The sequence below is a fragment of the Mus musculus genome, chromosome 13 (assembly GCF_000001635.26).
Source record: "Mus musculus strain C57BL/6J chromosome 13, GRCm38.p6 C57BL/6J".
NCBI classification, from domain to species: domain Eukaryota; kingdom Metazoa; phylum Chordata; class Mammalia; order Rodentia; family Muridae; genus Mus; species Mus musculus.
In genome coordinates, this window is record NC_000079.6 from 44,888,676 (window position 1) to 44,905,652 (window position 16,977).

General features: G+C 44.2%; 1 protein-coding gene across 7 annotated transcripts in view; it reads left to right on the plus strand.

Annotated features, from left to right (window-relative positions):
• Jarid2 (jumonji, AT rich interactive domain 2) overlaps positions 1-16,977 on the plus strand; it is a 190,870-nt gene that overhangs the window by 157,902 nt on the left and 15,991 nt on the right. For all 7 annotated transcript variants that reach the window (NM_021878.3, NM_001205044.1, NM_001205043.1 and 4 more), the window contains 2 exons: positions 7,579-7,814; positions 13,551-14,583. In NM_021878.3, the coding sequence (NP_068678.1) occupies positions 7,579-7,814; positions 13,551-14,583 (1,269 nt within the window). The remainder of the gene's footprint in view (positions 1-7,578; positions 7,815-13,550; positions 14,584-16,977) is intronic.

The window sequence follows — 16,977 nt, forward strand, 5'->3', positions numbered from 1 at the left end:
ATAATTTCAGCTGTTTTTTCTGTCTTAAGGAGACTCTTCAGTTATCCAATCAAGCCTTTCTGATCCCAAAGGCATACAGAGTTTTTGAAAGTCACTTGTCAACTTGGATAAAAACTGTGTGGTGGATTCAAGGTGTTTATTTGAACAGCCTTGAAGTCAGTTCATTAAAGCCAGTTTTTCCTGTCTTTGTTACACTTCTGTTATTGCATATGCCTTTAACGGCAGAATTGTAAGGCTGCATCACATGCCATTTAACACTCATCAGACTCAGTAACTGTTGGTCTTGCATTTACCAGGTAATGGCTGCTATGTTGTTCTTAGCAGGGTCCACCGTGAAGACAAACTACCTGGCCCATGGTCTGTCTGCCTTCTGTTTCTCTACCAGCTTCTCTAGTTCATCCAGGCAAGTTTCTGGGTGAGACCAAAGTACTTTAGTGTGTACACTGGGTCTAGAAATTGGCCTTGAGTCATGGATGAGATTGGTGGTCCAGGAGGCTGATAGTGCCCTTGTCCAGATACACCTGGAACAGGGAATTTGTTTGCCATTGTTGCTGCTGCTGAAATTCTTCCTTGGCCTTGACTATACTGGTCTAACTAACTCAGCCCACACAAGTGGGATTGAGAGGTGCATGGCGTGTCTGTGCATGCACCCCAGGGCATTGAGGGGACCTTACTTGTAGCCTGCTCTGAACTTCTGATTCTCCTGCCTTTACCTGCTAATAGCTTGGGGTCATAGACAGGTGCTACATCTCCTGCCTAAGAAGAATTGCTTAGGTTTCTGCTTGTTTTGTTTTATTTAGCCAGACTCTGGATTGAACTCAGGGCCTTGTTCTAGTCAAGTGTTCTACCACTGAACTCTCAATGTGTGTATATTTATTGAGTCCTCTGCATTTTAAAGCCACTTTTTCTAGGCTGTTTTCATTTTTCTAAAATGTTAACTTTCCCTTGTCTTACATTATAACACACTTCAGTGTGTTGTGATTATTTATTCAGTTTCAAAGGTGAGCCAGAATTCTTATCATTACCTCGGTCATGTTTTCTTTCCCTTTCAGAACACATTATCTTTTGAATGAAGAGTTTTATAAAATCTCAAACTGCAGAATCACTATTTGTCTACTCCTTGCAAGTTAATGCTCCACCCCTTTCGTGAATAAAGCATGAGTCTTGCCCTGCTTTCTTGAGGGAAGTGCAAGAATCTTTTTGCACAGGTGTTCCTATGCATGGTCCCTTTGGTATTTTGATGAAGGCAGATACTTAAAAATAGCAATAGTTGAGCCGGCTCTGGTGGCGAATGCCTTTAATCCCAGCACTTGGGAGGCAGAGGCAGGCAGATTTCTGAGTTAGAGGCCAGCCTGGTCTACAAAGTGAGTTCCAGAGAAACCCTGTCTCAAAAAACCAAAAAAAAAAAAAAAAAGAAAAAAAAAAAGCAATAGCTGTCCAGGCTAGGGCTCCTCATGTTATCAAGAGGACCAGGAAACTATTTCTCAAAGACAAACCAGTCAGTTTGATTTATGGTGTTCTGTTTTTCTGACTATTATTACAAAGTTATTAAGAACCATTAAAACTTAATATCATGAGTTACTTGTAACATTGTTAGCAAATATATTTAAATAGCTAATATATATATCTACATATAGCTCTATAGTTATTTTATACCATTGCCCATAATATATTCCAGTGGAAACTAGATGGTGATGTTAGAGAATTTAAGCTTTTTCATAGAGGATGGAAATTCAGTTGACTTAAAAATTTCCACACATTAATCCGTGTATGTAGGCACCTGAGAAGATAAGGCAGTAAGTTCCAGGCCAGTTAGAGCTGTATAACATGACCTCGTATGTTGTGGGAAGAAGCCTAATACAAACCAAACCACACACATTTCTCTCCTTTTAGTAACTGTCTTTCAAGTGAGGTGGCATCCCAGTCTGGTTTTGCAGCATTATAACCTGATCAAGGTGCTTCGGTTTGGCTTGTTGATGGCTCTAATGTGAGCAAAGGAACTTTCTGACTGCTTTTTAGGCTGGATGCTCAATTGAGTAACTGTTGTTTCTGGCCAAGGCAAACCAAGTTAGTGTACCCACATACTGCAGTAAAATCCTCCTGAAGTTTTGGCACTGGTTGACAGACATCCCATTGTTTTCTGATAATAGAAGCTCAAAGTTGAATTGGCTCCCGGGAAGTGCAGCATTAGTAAAGTAACAAGCCAGCCAATTGCTGGAGCCAGTGCCTTGCTCAAGTCAGGTCACCTTGCAATAACATGAAGCTTACCTTTAAGTGCCTGGCTTTGTATTAGAAACTTTGTGGATCTCTTTTACTTCCTATAGTACACCTGTTATTTTCCCCCTACAGTGACTCCTCTTCTTCACTCCTCCCCGTAGAGGAATGGTATTTGTCAGGGATGATGTTCCTGTTAATTAGACTGTTTTATCTGTTCAGTCTGAAAGATCATTGTGTATATTCTTTCCCGCTTACCTTCTGTTTTTCTTCAAGCAGGCCCAGTTTTCAGGAGTAGCCCAGAAGGGTTTCTTCATCAGCTTGCACATGAGACACGGAGTAGTTTCCAAATAGGAAGCAACAAATATCAGAGACTGCTTTTTTACTACATACCTAATAACTACTTGCCTCTGTCATTTGTCCTGTGTATTAGGAGTAATTGCTGAGATAGGATGAGAGTCCAGATTGTTGGCTTTGTCAGCATCTTTCCAGGGTAAAACATTCAAAAAAGATCATCCTTGTTATATTTGTATCGCTTCTTTCTCTGAAGAACATAAGACACTCTATATACTTGATGCAAAACACTTGAGCATGCTTTAGAAAGCAGATGATGGGGGCAGCTGGTTTGTCCTTGAGGGAATCCAGCATAGGCGTGTTGGTGTGTCTGAGACTTTGTATGTGAGGGTTTTAGATACACCTTCGATAGGTTGCCTTACCCTGCTGAGAGCTCAGTGTTTGAACAGAGCTCATGGACAGCGCCATTCGTGTCGGACCCCTGGGAACTGTAAACGTGAATTTCCCATGGAAATACAGTTTTCCTCTTCAAACATCCTTGCAGGAGAGGACGTAGCTAACAAAACTTCTTTTGCCTGTGTCTTTCACTCCTCACTCATTTGATGGAAATCTTTCCCTTTCAAGAATGAAGTGACCTTCAATGAGAATATCAGCCTTAAGATTTAAAGACTTTGTTTGTTGTGGTATGAAACCACTTGTCTATAGAGCATTTAACTTTCAGAGTAAGTGTATACAAATCAATATATCAGTCTCTGTTCATTAATGTAAAGCTATTTGTATTCCAGGACAATACAGTTTCCTAATATGGCTTGCTATGCTGGATGCTTAAAGAAACTAGTCCAATTATTTCTTTTAATTGGGGACACTGTGTAGAGACCTTCTATACATTGATGCCTTTCTGTCTCATGCTCACAGAAAGTGAAGTTTTCTTTTTTTACCCTCTCTTTCCCTTCTGTCCCTTTCTTGAAAATCTTACAAATTAAGACAAAAGATAATTACTTGGAGGGATAAAACTGGCAGGTTCCCACGACACTTAAAATTAATGAGCTGTCGAGTACAAAATATACCTTGTCCTTGGCTTTGTCGTCTTTTCCCAATCACTCTTTTTTTCCCATTTAACACATGGCATGACTTTTTGGTTATGTTTGGTGTTGGGTGTATTGCTGCTATAAAATAGCAGGAGGGTTACAGCAAGATTCATTTGAAAAGCCTCTTTTGTTTGCAAATCAAAGTTTCATTCCTCCTTCCTAGGACATCTTATTAAAATACTTGTTAGCAGGCATAACTGTGTTAATGGCACTGACCTGCCCCTAACCCCACCCTCTGCACGGCTTCAGCTCTGGTTCCAGGGATTTGCTTTCCAGCAGGTTTCTGGGATTAGTAAGTCTATTTATATTAGTAAGTCCAAGTCTATTCCACTGAAATGACAGGACTGTGCCGCTCCCTTTCAGGCTTAGGCAGTGGAGGACCTTCCTTTTCTAGGTCAGGAGGACACTGCTGCCTGTCCACATCTTAGAACTGGGTTTTGACCATGATTCATTTACAAAGTAGTAGTGTGATACTTGTTGTATAGGCTTTAGGCCTCAGACAACAAAACCAGTTCCCTAACTCTCCTTACATTGTCACATCAGTAAGAGATAAGCATATCTCTCCTCCTCCCCAACACACAGACACACAGACACACAGACACAGGCTTGGGCAGGTGACAAGCTAGCCAGAAGCTGCGGTAGTGGCAAATCAGGTAGAATCTGGGACAAATTGTGACTGTGTTGAGGTTTATTCACACCCCATGGAAGGCGGGGGTCGGGTGGGGTGGGGAGGGGAGGGAGCATGAGGCATGCAAATGGTAAATGTGACAGGTTTAATGAACTCAAATTGTCATACTCTGTGTGACAGATCTTGCTCAGGCCAATTGCTGTTTGAGCATGGTGATGAAGATTCCTGAGGACTCGTCTGCAGGATCATGTTATCCTCAGTCTACAAATGAGAAATCCAAGAACCAAATCACATGCCCAGTAATAAATATCAGCGCCAGGACTTAGACTACTACTATGAAAAGGATAAACCAGGTAGTGGCGGCACACGCCTTTAATCTCAGCGCTTGGGAGGCAGAGTCAGGAGGATTTCTGAATTCGAGACCAGCTTGGGTTAAAGAGTGAGTTCTCCAGGATAGCCAGGGATACACAGAGAACCCCTGTCTCGAAAAACCAAAATAAAAGAACCAGGAGTATTCACCGTGAATAGTCTATCTTAGTGGAAGTAAATAAGATAGCAAAGTTGAGGGTGTTAGGAGTCATGTTCTTTGCTTTAGGAAATAAGTGAACAGTCGAATGTGCCATCTTGACCATTGGTCCCCTTGAAGTGTGACTCCTCCTCACAGATGATATTTTCATTTGTCTCAGGATCACACAAGTGGCAGATGTGGGGTTGTGATTGATGGCCTCTGACAGTGGCTCCTTCATTACACCTAGAGTAAACTCGGCATTATTACTGCTCCATTTCCCCTGCATCTTGTAGCATCTTGTCTAACAGAGGAACAATAAGACACCTTTGTTTCCATATCTAAATCTGTTTTGAATATATAATTGCTGGTCCTGGAAAGACCTTTGGTGTTGCTGCTCACAGTTAATCCAGATGTGAGAGATGTGAATCTCTGTCTTATGCTGTGCAAAAGTATTAAATTATGAGAAAAGGCTTAGAAGCAAAATTAGATTACTTCAATTTTGAAAACATCACGTGCCATGGAATGTCAGAACACGACTTAGTCCACAGAAAGCAGATCCAAAATGAATTGACAATCAGTAAAAATGTTGGATACTGAGCACAAATCTGTGGATCATAATGCATCAACTGGTAATTGATTTCTCTGCCAGTGAAATAAGCCAATTCATGCCAGATTAGATTATATTAAATACAGGTAATCTCAGGCAGGCAAGTTAAGTTCACTTGCCCCAAAGAAGGAGGCCAGGGAAGCCAGTCTCCATGGCAAGGGAGAGGAGCGGGTGTGGGGGGAGACCTAAATGAGCAGCCCAGCATTGCAGAATGTGCTAGCCAGGGACTCAGGGATGCTAGGAGAACCTGGGGGCCAGGTCTGCTTTGATGTGCAAAATAGGCACCCCAGTCTTCTCCAGGGGCCTGAAGCCAAATAGGAACTATAAACATAATTTTTATTAACCCTTTTTATAGTGTGTGATGAGGGAAAAAGAAAATTGGACGTTGCAATCTCCAGCATTTGGGGGTGGGAGCGCTTCTTGAACATGAAGGCAGAGAGACTTGACATTTCAAAAGAAAAGTTAGCATCAGAAAAATACAGCCTTAGTGTGATGCTGTACATGGTGACTTGCTTTTAAGCCTGTATCTGAGTTTGAGGGGAACCTCTAGTCTATATATCCCGTTCCAGGGACAAATGGCAGAAATGTTTGCAACTTAGAAGGTGTAAGTCAGCTCAAGGGCTCCTTCCTGTCAGGGTGAGAGCAAGCTTGATAAGGCTTGGTGAGCTAGCTACCTGTGTGAAGAAAGGAGCTCTGGGCTGTGGAGAGAGGTTTTAGCTGTGTGAAGGGTTCGAAAAGGAAAAAAGTTTGACTTCTGTTCAATCTTCTTGCTGTGTGTGACCTTCTGCTCGCAATTGGTTTACAATGACCTCTATAGTTATAGCACAAAAGGCAGCTCTACTTGAGGGCTTGTACCTTTTGATCTCACCCAGCATTCTGGAGGCAGAGGCAGGCATGCCTTTGTGAATTAAAGGCCAGCCTGGTCTGCACGGTGAGACCCAGGCCATCCTGATCTATACGGTGAGACCCTGGTGAGACCCTGCCATAAAACAATTAAAAAAAAAGACCTACCAGTGTATTGGTGGGGACAAAGCAAGACACCCTCAAGGTTCCAGGGGCTAGCTGATGTCACTTAGCTGATGTCACTTAGCTTTTGGATTGCAGGAAGCAGATTGATGATTCTGAAGATGTCACCGGATGGTTCAGTTGAAAGGATATTAGGTTACGTAGTTATGAGTAAATAATGACTAGAAACTTAATCAGGAAATTTTAAGCAGGATGACCAATCTTACGAATCTTTAAAATCAGTGTAGTTTATTCAGGGAGATGGTTGCTGGTTCTGAATTTAGTAATGGATGGATAGGCATGGCTTGCAGCTCCACCTCCTGCATGCCTTAACTGGCCAGTTGCAAAGCAGCTCTGTAGTCTCCAAGTGTGTGCCTTCACATTTCTCTAAGGTCTTCTTGTGATATTCAGGTGGTTTTGGTCTTAGAATGTGACTACATTCAGATAGTCCAGGACATTAACCTTTATTGATACTATAAAGCAAACTGTATTCAATAGCAAATGCACTTTCAGTATTGAATTTGCGTCTTTTTCTGGGCTAGTGGCTCTCTATCCTGTCTTGTCTGGTGATGCTAGGAGTGAGTGTGAGCCCAGCAACCCACCAGCCTCCTGGCACTGAGAGATAACTGATGCCAACCAAGCTCTGCAGTATTAGATGCTGCAGCAGTTCAGTTTCTTCCTGACAGTACTTACTCTGATTACATGGGTTTTTCCATGACACAGTCCCCTTGTAAGCTGAGGAAACACAGTGTTACTTTTTCTGGTTCAGTTTTTGTCTTTTAGTATACTGTTGATAATCTTGGAAGGAAATTATCTTTTAAATTTTTTTTTTTTTTTTTTTTTTTTGAGACATCTCATTCTAGGTCAGGATGGCCTAGAACTGTCTGCTTAGCCCAAAGTGGTCTTCACTTTCGGGTTAGGGTTGTCTTGCTTCCTGAGTGTTAGTTTTAGGCTTGAGCCACGATGATCCGTTGCCTACAGTAGGTAGTTTTTGAATGGATTTTAAAAAACCAAGATATAGGAAATACATAGTTCCTAGGATATATTTGAAGTGTTTTCAATCGGGTTCATCATCACATTTCATGTCCTTGTGCATCTTGGTGCTGGCCATTTATTTCCCTGGAGAATGGTTGAGTTACATGGTAACTTACACAGTATTCACATCCCAAGTTACATGGTATGGTTCCTCTGTTCAAGGTAGTGACTTCCTTCTTCCCTTCTCTTCCTTTTCTAGTTTTCAATGGCTCCAGTAGGTCAGCACGGGAGAAAGAGCCTGCTCACAAACACAGAAGCAAAGAGGCCACTCCGGGGAAGGAGAAGCACAGCGAGCCCAGGGCAGACAGCCGGAGAGAACAGGCTTCAGGGGCTCAGCCCACGGCCGCCTCGGCTGCGGCTTCCTCTGCCAAGGGACTTGCTGCCAACCACCAACCTCCCCCTTCGCATCGGTCTGCTCAGGACTTACGGAAACAGGTAACCCTCAGTGAGGGCCTTTCTAGTGTCCCACAGAAGGCCCAGTTTATTAATCAAGGTGAATTCAGGCTGACCGAGCTGGAAAAGTAGAGCATGATTGGACAGAGATCACATGAGGTGTCTCTCTTACCCTGGGAGGATCCAGATCTGGCCTCCCTTTCTTTCCTGGATAGCTTGAGCTTACACAGTATTCACATACCAAGTGCTGCTCCCCCTCCAATCATTGCTCCTCTTCTCTTCTGAGAGGGCACCTCCCATCCCCTTCCTAGCTCATCAAGTCTGTGCTGGATTAGGCACATATTTCCCACTGAGGGCATCCAAGGCAGCCAAGGATACTGAGCTGAATACTACACAGCTTAGTTTTGTGCATGAGATAAAATGGATGGAGACTAAAGATAGACTAGTTTCTAGTGAAGCAGGCATATAAAATATTATTTCCTTGTCTTTGTGTAAAATTATACACTAATGCACAACACAGGTCATCCTTTCATAATTTTATTTTTATTTTATGTGAATTTGTGTTTTGCCTGCATGTATACATGTTAGGGTCTCAAATACCCTGGAAGTAGATCCTGGGAATTGAACCTGGGTCCTCTTGAAGAATGTCAGTGCTCTTAACCACTGAGCCATCTCTTCTGCTCCTAACACAGGCCACCTTAAGACTAGAAATTAGATTTGTGTTTCAAATTAGTTGTGTATCCAGATTATTTACTTCTTGTTCCAGTGATTCATGAAGTGTCTCATAATCAAGGATACATGGTTTATTTTACATTTACCTAGGAACATTGCTGCTCCTCTCCATTAATCGTGTCTCTTCTTCGGCACTCCATATCTCAGCAGTAATGAGTGTCATTATGGAAGTAGCTTGGGGGTGTAGAGCAAGTACCATTTGGCCTGGGGTGTCTTTGCCCACTGTTCCATGGTGGTTACATACTAGCTGATCTATATCAGAGTCTAGGGTATTGGAGGGAGGCAAGTCGTCTATTGCTGTTACAAGAGATTCCATGACCAAAGCAACTCTTAAAATAAAAGCTTCTAATTTGGGTGCTTCTAGCTATAGAGGATTAATCCCTCTTCATCATTACAGGGATCATGGTTGCAGACAGCCACAAGGCACTGACGAAGCACAGCCTGTTTCTCAGGCAGTAGGCAGAGAGAATGGCACTGGGACTGGCATTGGCTTTTGATATTCAAAGTCTTTCCCCATTCACACACCTAGTCCAACAGAGCTACCTCTTAAACCTTCCCAACAGTCTACCAACTCTGGATCAAATATTCAAATAGATGAGCCTATAGGGCCATTTTCACCACAGAAGCCACAATGGAGTGAACTCCTAGCACCTGTGTGCTGCCAGGTTTGAATCCTGCAGATACTGAAAGAATCTTTCTTACAAGTCAGTCAGAGCTGATAACTTTGACCTTCACATTTGAATTTTACTATGACCCTGATCTCCCTGAGTCTTAGAGACTTCACCTTCTTAGCTCTGTTGTCGAATATGAGGTTATGCCACAGGGACATTGAGAAATGAAAGAATAAATGGGTGACCATCAGATAGTGCTCTGGAAATAAGATTACTACAGCAAACTATAGCTTCTGATATACACGATGGTATTCAAGTGTCTGAAGGATACTCTGACCTTTACTGTCAGACTTGATTGTAGGAAATGTTTGGGTGTAGGCTATGATTTGAAAGGGTGCTGCTGAGCAGTACAAAACTCCGTCCTGCTTGTTCTCCTGCTCTGGGGTAGACACCTTTCCCACAGGAAAAGAACTCTCCTTGTACTAATGGTAATGGTAATGGTAGACAGTGGTAGTTAGTGCTCTTCAAGGCCCTGGGTCCTGAGGCTGAGAATACATGAATGCACACTTGTGTGTTTCTCTTTGTATGCCAGCACTCCATCTAATCTCATCTCCAGCCTCTGGAAGTGGAAGAGTATCTGTTGGTATTCTGTAATGAGGCTTTCATTTAAACACCGAAATAGATGTCAGTGGAATCATGCAAATGATTGGGGTTATCAGAAGAGAGGGATCATTTTCTTTTGTTTTGAGATATGGTCTTACTGTATAGCTAAAGCTAACCTGGGACATGGGACAATCTTCCTGTCTTAGCCTCCTGAGTGCTAGCATTGCCTGACTCCTCAGAAAGCATTGTGAAATCCTAGTTTGCCAGGAGAGTAAATGCACTTCATAGTTGTATGTGGTCGGTAGTCAGGGGTATGAGTTATTGGGTCACACCTAATATGTCTTATTCTTGATGGTGAGGCATCAAGAACACTGAGAAGGAAGTTGGTATGTCTTCATGACCAGCCTCCAGATGCTCTTGGAAAGATAGCTGACATGCAGGGTCACAAGAGTCTTCCTGTGGAAGTGTATAGAAGTGAAATGACCAGGTCTTCTGACAGGCCAAAGGATTCAGAATGTAAATTCTGGAAAATGAAATTGGGAAGAAAGACGCTTTACCAAATGAAATCCAAGTGTCTTAGGTAGGGCTTCTATTGCTGGTACTAGATACCATGACCACTGCCACTCTTATAAGGAAAGGCATTTCATTAGGGCTGCTTATAGTTTAGAGGTTTAGTCTTCATGGTGGCAAGCATGCTGTCATGCTGTCAGGTAGATATGGTGCTGCTGGATAGGCAGCTGAGAGTTCTACATAGAGATAGGCAGGCTGAGTGAGCCAGCCTCTGGGCGAGCTTGAGCGTCTGAAACCTCCAGCATAACCCGCTTCCTCCAGCAAAGCCACACCTGCAGTAATGCTGCTCCCTGTGAGCCTGCGAGGCTCATTCCAGTCAGCCACCAAACTCTTTGTGCAGAGTGGTGGTGTAAAGAGGTGTTGCCTACTTCTCCAGAGGCTTTATACACCATTATACGCCATGTTGCCTGTGTTGTAAGAACCCAGGCTCTCCTTCCCTTTGACCTGCCTCCTGTCTGAAGTCATTGCAGAACATCCTTCTTCAATCGCCCTGGCACATCTATCTATATGTACTCTTTGTCAAGCTCCCAAGTCCTTTCTGTTCACCAGAATTTAATAAAGCACTAAAAATTGGGATTTCTGTCATTAAAAACTAGTTAGTCAAGGAAGAATCCTTGGAGTCCTTGGGTTTCATTTCCTTCCCTTTTTCTTTCTTTTTTAAAGAATTTTTCTGTGTTCCTAGAATCCCTACCAGAGCATAGACTTAGAAAGCTATCTGCTGAAGATTTTGTTTTCAATGTTGTGCACCCGAGGAAGGTCCCTCTACAACATGCCTGTGTGCTTCTCTAGTAAATTAAGGCTCATTCTTTTGCATGTGCAGCTTAGGTTGTACAGCTATGGCTCAAGGTCTCCTTGCCATGTGCTATTTAGATGACTGAGGTAGTCTGTTCTCAGTCAGAGTCAAGTGCCATAGTGCTCTGAGGCCAATAGAACATCATTAGTGCTAGTGCTATAGTCTTCATTCCCATGAGCTTTGTTGGTACTGGTTAAATGTTGGCTGCCAAGAAATGAGTATATGCTGGAAAGGCAGTGTCATTATGTGCAGTTGGTTGGTTCCACATTTTAGGGGACTATTTCAAATTGTCATATTTTATGTAAAATCTTTAGCAAGCTTGTGGAATGGCCTGGTTGCTGATTTAGCTTGCTGCTGTATTGAACTGAGTGCCTCATATCTACATTAGAAAGCACTTACCAACGAAACCATCTTCTAGCCTTGTGTATTTACATCTAATTCATTGGTGTTACGTTGCCTCCCCCTCTTCTAAACTTAAAGTCATTTTCCCACTTTATTGCAGATCCCCTCTGTCATATCAGGCATACCTATCTAGTGGGCTGCTGTGTGCAATGTGCTGGCACTGCGGCACATAGCATTTGTCTCAGCAGTCATGAAGCAGATGCAGGTGGATCTCAAAACTTGAGACTAGCCTGATCTACTGAGTGATTTCTAGGCAAGCCATGGCTCTTCAGTGAGGCCCAAGTCCTACAATTTAGTTCTGGTGCCTCCCTAGAGGTAGGTACTGTCTCCAAAAGTTGGAGAAGCTCCAAGACCAAGTAAGGCTGTGGACTCTTAATCTATGTCACACCAAGCATTTATGTTTTTTACTGGACCATAGTAGATAGTTTATTGGCATTTATAGAAAACATCTAACTGGCTTCTGTACGGTTCTCCCATGTGTTGGTGTGGAGTGGGCTGTGAAACTTCATGTTGACTTTGTACAGCAGTTTTTCAAAGTGTGGTCCATAGACAGCAACAAAGCATCTCAAAAGACCTGACTGGAATTCCAAAATCTCCAGCCTCGTTACATCTGGAGGGGGCTTTGTAGACTTGAGGTGTTGGGAGGTGGCCTATTTGGACAGCCATGAACTTTTAATTTCCAGTGTTGGTTTGGATGTCAGCCAATTTGAACTATTTCGTTCATTCTACTGGAAGTTCCCAATCAGCCTGGGCTTACCACCCAGGACTCTTTGTTTGTTTGTTGATCGGTTTTTTTTGTTTGTTTGTTTGTTTTGGTTTGTTTTTTTTTGATTTTTCGAGACAGGGTTTCTCTGTATAGCCCTGGCTGTCCTGGAACTCACTTTGTAGACCAGGCTGGCCTCGAACTCAGAAATCCACCTGCCTCTGCTGGGATTAAAGGCGTGCACCACCACGCCTGGCACCACCCAGGACTCTTGTGGCAAGGGCAGGCGGATCGTGATTCAGCCTCAAGATGGCACCTTGTAGCTACCATTAGTAGCCTCAGCAAGACTGTTTCCCATCCACAAGCCAGGCCCCTGACTCAGCACTCTTTTGCAAAGAGGTCTCTGGTTTCTGTAATTGTGTATGTTTTATGGGCTCTTTTGGCACCATTAAAAGCCTGTTTCTTCTTGATTTTTAAATTCATGGTATAGATGACACCCATGAGACTAAATGTAACACCAAACTCACAGCTATGGTGATTGGTGTAAAATCACCTACCCTTAACTGATGAGTCTAACACCTCATTGTTCTTGTATTTGGAAATCAGTGGGCCTCTGGGGGTTCGGTGGTACCAGAACCACACTGTTCCATTCTTTGTGAATGAGGCAACTGTTTCACAGAATTTTTCCTTTGGTTTTCCATCTGTCAGATGGATGGCCAGTACAGGACAGCTGCCTCTATTTACCCAGTTTAACTGAAACCCAAATGAGGGCTTGCAAGGGGCAAGAAAATAGGAACCATTTGTGCAAAAGGGGGTTAGGCGTTTTGTAGCATCACAAAAGAAGTTAGTGTGCTGGGTTCTTGCTTTTTGTTTTTGTTTTTGCTGTTTTAGTAGCATTATTGGGTTTCATGTTCTGTGGGTCGGCCAGGCTGTTAACATGGAACACACAAAGGATAGCAAACAGCTGCTTTTGGAATAAGAAAAAAATATATTTCAAAAACTTATTGCACACCTTTCTTAAATGAACAGCATCTTGCTGTTGCAGGTTCCTGGGTAACTGATGGGTCAATAGAGAGGGTCTTTATTCTGGACCCTAAGCTTCCTGAAAGAGCCATCTAGAGAGATGTTAGGATGCAGACTCATCGGGGCCGAGCGCTAGGCAGGACTACACAGTGGGCTGCACAATGCTGTGTGTGGTATGAAACTCGTCATTCAGCTAGCACAGATTAATTCTTAGTGGGCTTTCTGCTGCTTATCGGATGTCCTCATGTCTCTTCTGAGCCAGCAACTGTAGAAGTCCTTTCTCACTGGATTTGCCTGGGTACTAATTCTTTCTCTTTCCCCTGCTTCTGCTGCCTCCATAGGTGTCTAAGGTAAATGGAGTCACTCGAATGTCATCTCTGGGTGCAGGTACAAACAGTGCCAAAAAGATCCGAGAAGTCAGACCTTCACCATCCAAAACTGTGAAGTACACTGCCACAGTGACCAAGGGGACTGTCACATACACCAAAGCCAAGAGAGAACTGGTCAAGGAAACCAAACCCAACCACCACAAACCCAGTTCAGCTGTCAACCACACAATCTCAGGGAAAACTGAAAGTAGCAATGCAAAAACCCGCAAACAGGTGCTATCCCTTGGGGGGGCGTCCAAGTCCACCGGGCCTGCTGCCAGTGGCCTCAAGGCCAGCAGCAGGTTGAACCCAAAGTCATGCACTAAGGAGGTGGGGGGGCGGCAGCTGAGGGAGGGGCTGCGGAATTCCAAAAGGAGACTGGAAGAGGCACAGCAAGTGGACAAGCCGCAGTCACCCCCCAAGAAGATGAAGGGGGTGGCAGGCAATGCTGAAGCCCCTGGCAAAAAGGCCTCAGCGGCTTCAGGAGAAAAGTCTCTGCTGAATGGACACGTGAAGAAGGAAGTGCCCGAGCGAAGTTTGGAAAGGAATCGGCCAAAGCGGGCCGCGGCTGGCAAGAATATGCTGGGCAAACAAGCACATGGCAAGACAGAGGGCACCCCCTGTGAAAATCGTTCTACCTCGCAACCCGAGTCCTCGCACAAGCCGCATGACCCACAGGGCAAGCCAGAGAAGGGGAGCGGCAAGTCTGGGTGGGCAGCGATGGACGAGATCCCTGTCCTCAGGCCCTCCGCCAAGGAGTTCCACGACCCGCTCATCTACATCGAGTCAGTACGTGCTCAGGTGGAGAAGTACGGGATGTGTCGCGTGATTCCCCCTCCAGACTGGCGGCCAGAGTGCAAGCTCAACGATGAGATGCGCTTTGTCACGCAGATCCAGCACATCCATAAGCTGGGCCGGCGCTGGGGCCCCAACGTGCAGCGGCTAGCCTGCATAAAGAAGCACCTCAGATCTCAGGGCATCACCATGGATGAGCTCCCCCTCATAGGTGAGTTAATTCGGGGATTGCCGGGTGGGTTCAGCTGGGCCGTCATCTCTAACTCGACAATAGTTGCACTTCTCAACTCATTTCCCTGCTCTTGTAGAACCTCTCTCTCTTTCGTAATAAGTTTGGGGCTTGCTCTTGGTGCTAGAGCCCCTGAGCTGCTGCTGCTGCTGCTGCTGCTGCTGCTGCTGCTGCTGCTGCTGCTGCTGCTGCTGCTGCTGCTGCTGCTGCTGCTGCTGCTGCTGCTGCTGCTGCATGGCTTTTTATTGCTCTAGAGTTGCTGTGGTTGGGCAGTGTCCAGGGAAGGGCTGAGGTCAGGCTGCTACAATGTGCCATGGCTTCAAAACCACAAATTAGGGGTTTCTAATTCTGCATGCTGGCAGGAGTGGTTTTTGCTAAATTGTCTCTGCCTTGTAGTAGGCCACCTGCACTTTGGTCCTCATAGAGTCTTTCCTCTGTATGTCTGTCTGGATATCTCCTTATAAGGACATCAGTCAGGCTGTAGTAAGGCCTACTTGGGTGACCTTATTTTAACTTAGTGGCTACTTTATAGACTCTTCCTCACAATACCATTCCATCCTGGGGTTTTAGGGTTTTGTACTTGTTAATATCAGCTTGGGTGGTCTTATATTTCACCTTACATGGATTATTCCTTTTTTTCTTTTCTTTTTTCTTTTTTTTTTAAAGTTTCTCTCTCTTAAGATTTATTTATTATTATATCCAAAGTACACTGTAGCTGTATTCAGACACACTAGGAGAGGGCGTCAGATCTCATTACGGATGGTTGTGAGCCATCATGTGGTTGCTGGGATTTGAACTCAGGACCCTCAGAAGAGCAGTTAGTGCTCTAAACTACTAAGCCATCTCTCCAGCCCCTTATTCCTTTTTCTTTTTTAGTTTGTCCTAGCATTCCAGTACAGACATTTCTAGTGAAGGCCAACTAGCTTTTACATTGAGGCCAGTCCTTCAAGGTGGCCAGCAGCTCCCCTCCCTGTGGGTTTCAACCCTTATGAATCAGTACAATGTCTGTGGTTGGGATGTATGGAGTAGCTCAGTAGTCAACCCAGGGACACAGTGACATTAACAGGTGGAGAGTTTATAACTCCTCTCCCAGGAGGCTGCCATTAACCATGCCTGATGGGTCTGTTGAAACTTGTTGGTTTGTCATCTCTTGCCAGTGTCAGTATGGGAGGAGCAGGCTTTGGATATAGGCCCATGGACGTGATCAGGAAGCCACACCCATTTAGCCCCACTGCTAGCCCTCTGGTAACCCAGAGGCAAGTGAGTAAGTCCTGCCTTAGAGAGCTCTGTGGTGCCACTCTTCTCTCCCTTCCAGTGCATAGTGCTTTTGTGTTGGGGAACAGGTGAGATGGCAGGTACAGTTGCCATAGTAACCCAGAGACTTGTCCCATAGTTTGTTGTTTTCCCCTGTAAGTCACGAGTCAGTTCATCATTACTCATCTGTATGTGCTTTGCCATTACCCATAGGATAAAAGCTACCCAGGGCCACTGATTTGGCCATGCAGGCTTCAGACCTAGCGCTTCCACTGGGTAGGACTCTGACTCCTGGGGAGCCTCTCTCCCAGAAGGCACTTAGTAAGTGAAGCCTTGATGGGTGGTACAGCCATGGAATGAGGGTTGACGTGTGTGTTTTTAGAGTTCTAAGGAACTTTGCAAGCACTGCATGTCACTTAGGACTGCATACATAGTTAATACTTTGATTTTGGAAGCACTGAAAAAGATACACTGTAGCGGGTGTGTTCTGGGCCGTGTTGGCTCGCAAGGAGCGTCTCATTCATGGAGGAAGACTTTGAAGATTCATGACAGAAATCTACCTTTATTTGCCAATGTGATTGTAGGACCACAAAGCTGCTGCTGCCTGCCCGTGCTGGGTCTGAGGTCCGTTTCCTCCCTCCCTCCCTATGCTCCCAGCCAAGTCAGTTCTGGTATTTGGTAGAGCAATAAATGGGATCTATGCTGCTGTCTCCATCTTACTGACAGGATAGTCTAGGGACTTAATCTGTAGACAGCTGGACAGAATAGGTGGTATAGGTCATGCAGCGCCCAGCCTGGTCCTGTACTGTGTCAACTAGTGGCATATCCCTTTATTAATTTAATTAATAATTAACTAATTTTATTTTATTGTCAATTTAGCCCTACTTTTGAAGATTGAAGAAATCCTTGTTTTGTTGTTTGTATTGCTTGGTTTTTGGTTTCACTGTGTTGTTGGTAGCTATTGCTCTTTTCAGTGATGTGGCTTCTCCATTTTCCATCCAGGTGGATAGAGAGATATAGTCTGTATTTAAACACATCTGAGATGGATTTGTTTCTTTGTTGGTTGTATTTTGGTTTGTTTGTCTGGCACAGGTTAGGCAAGTATTGTACCACTGACCCACT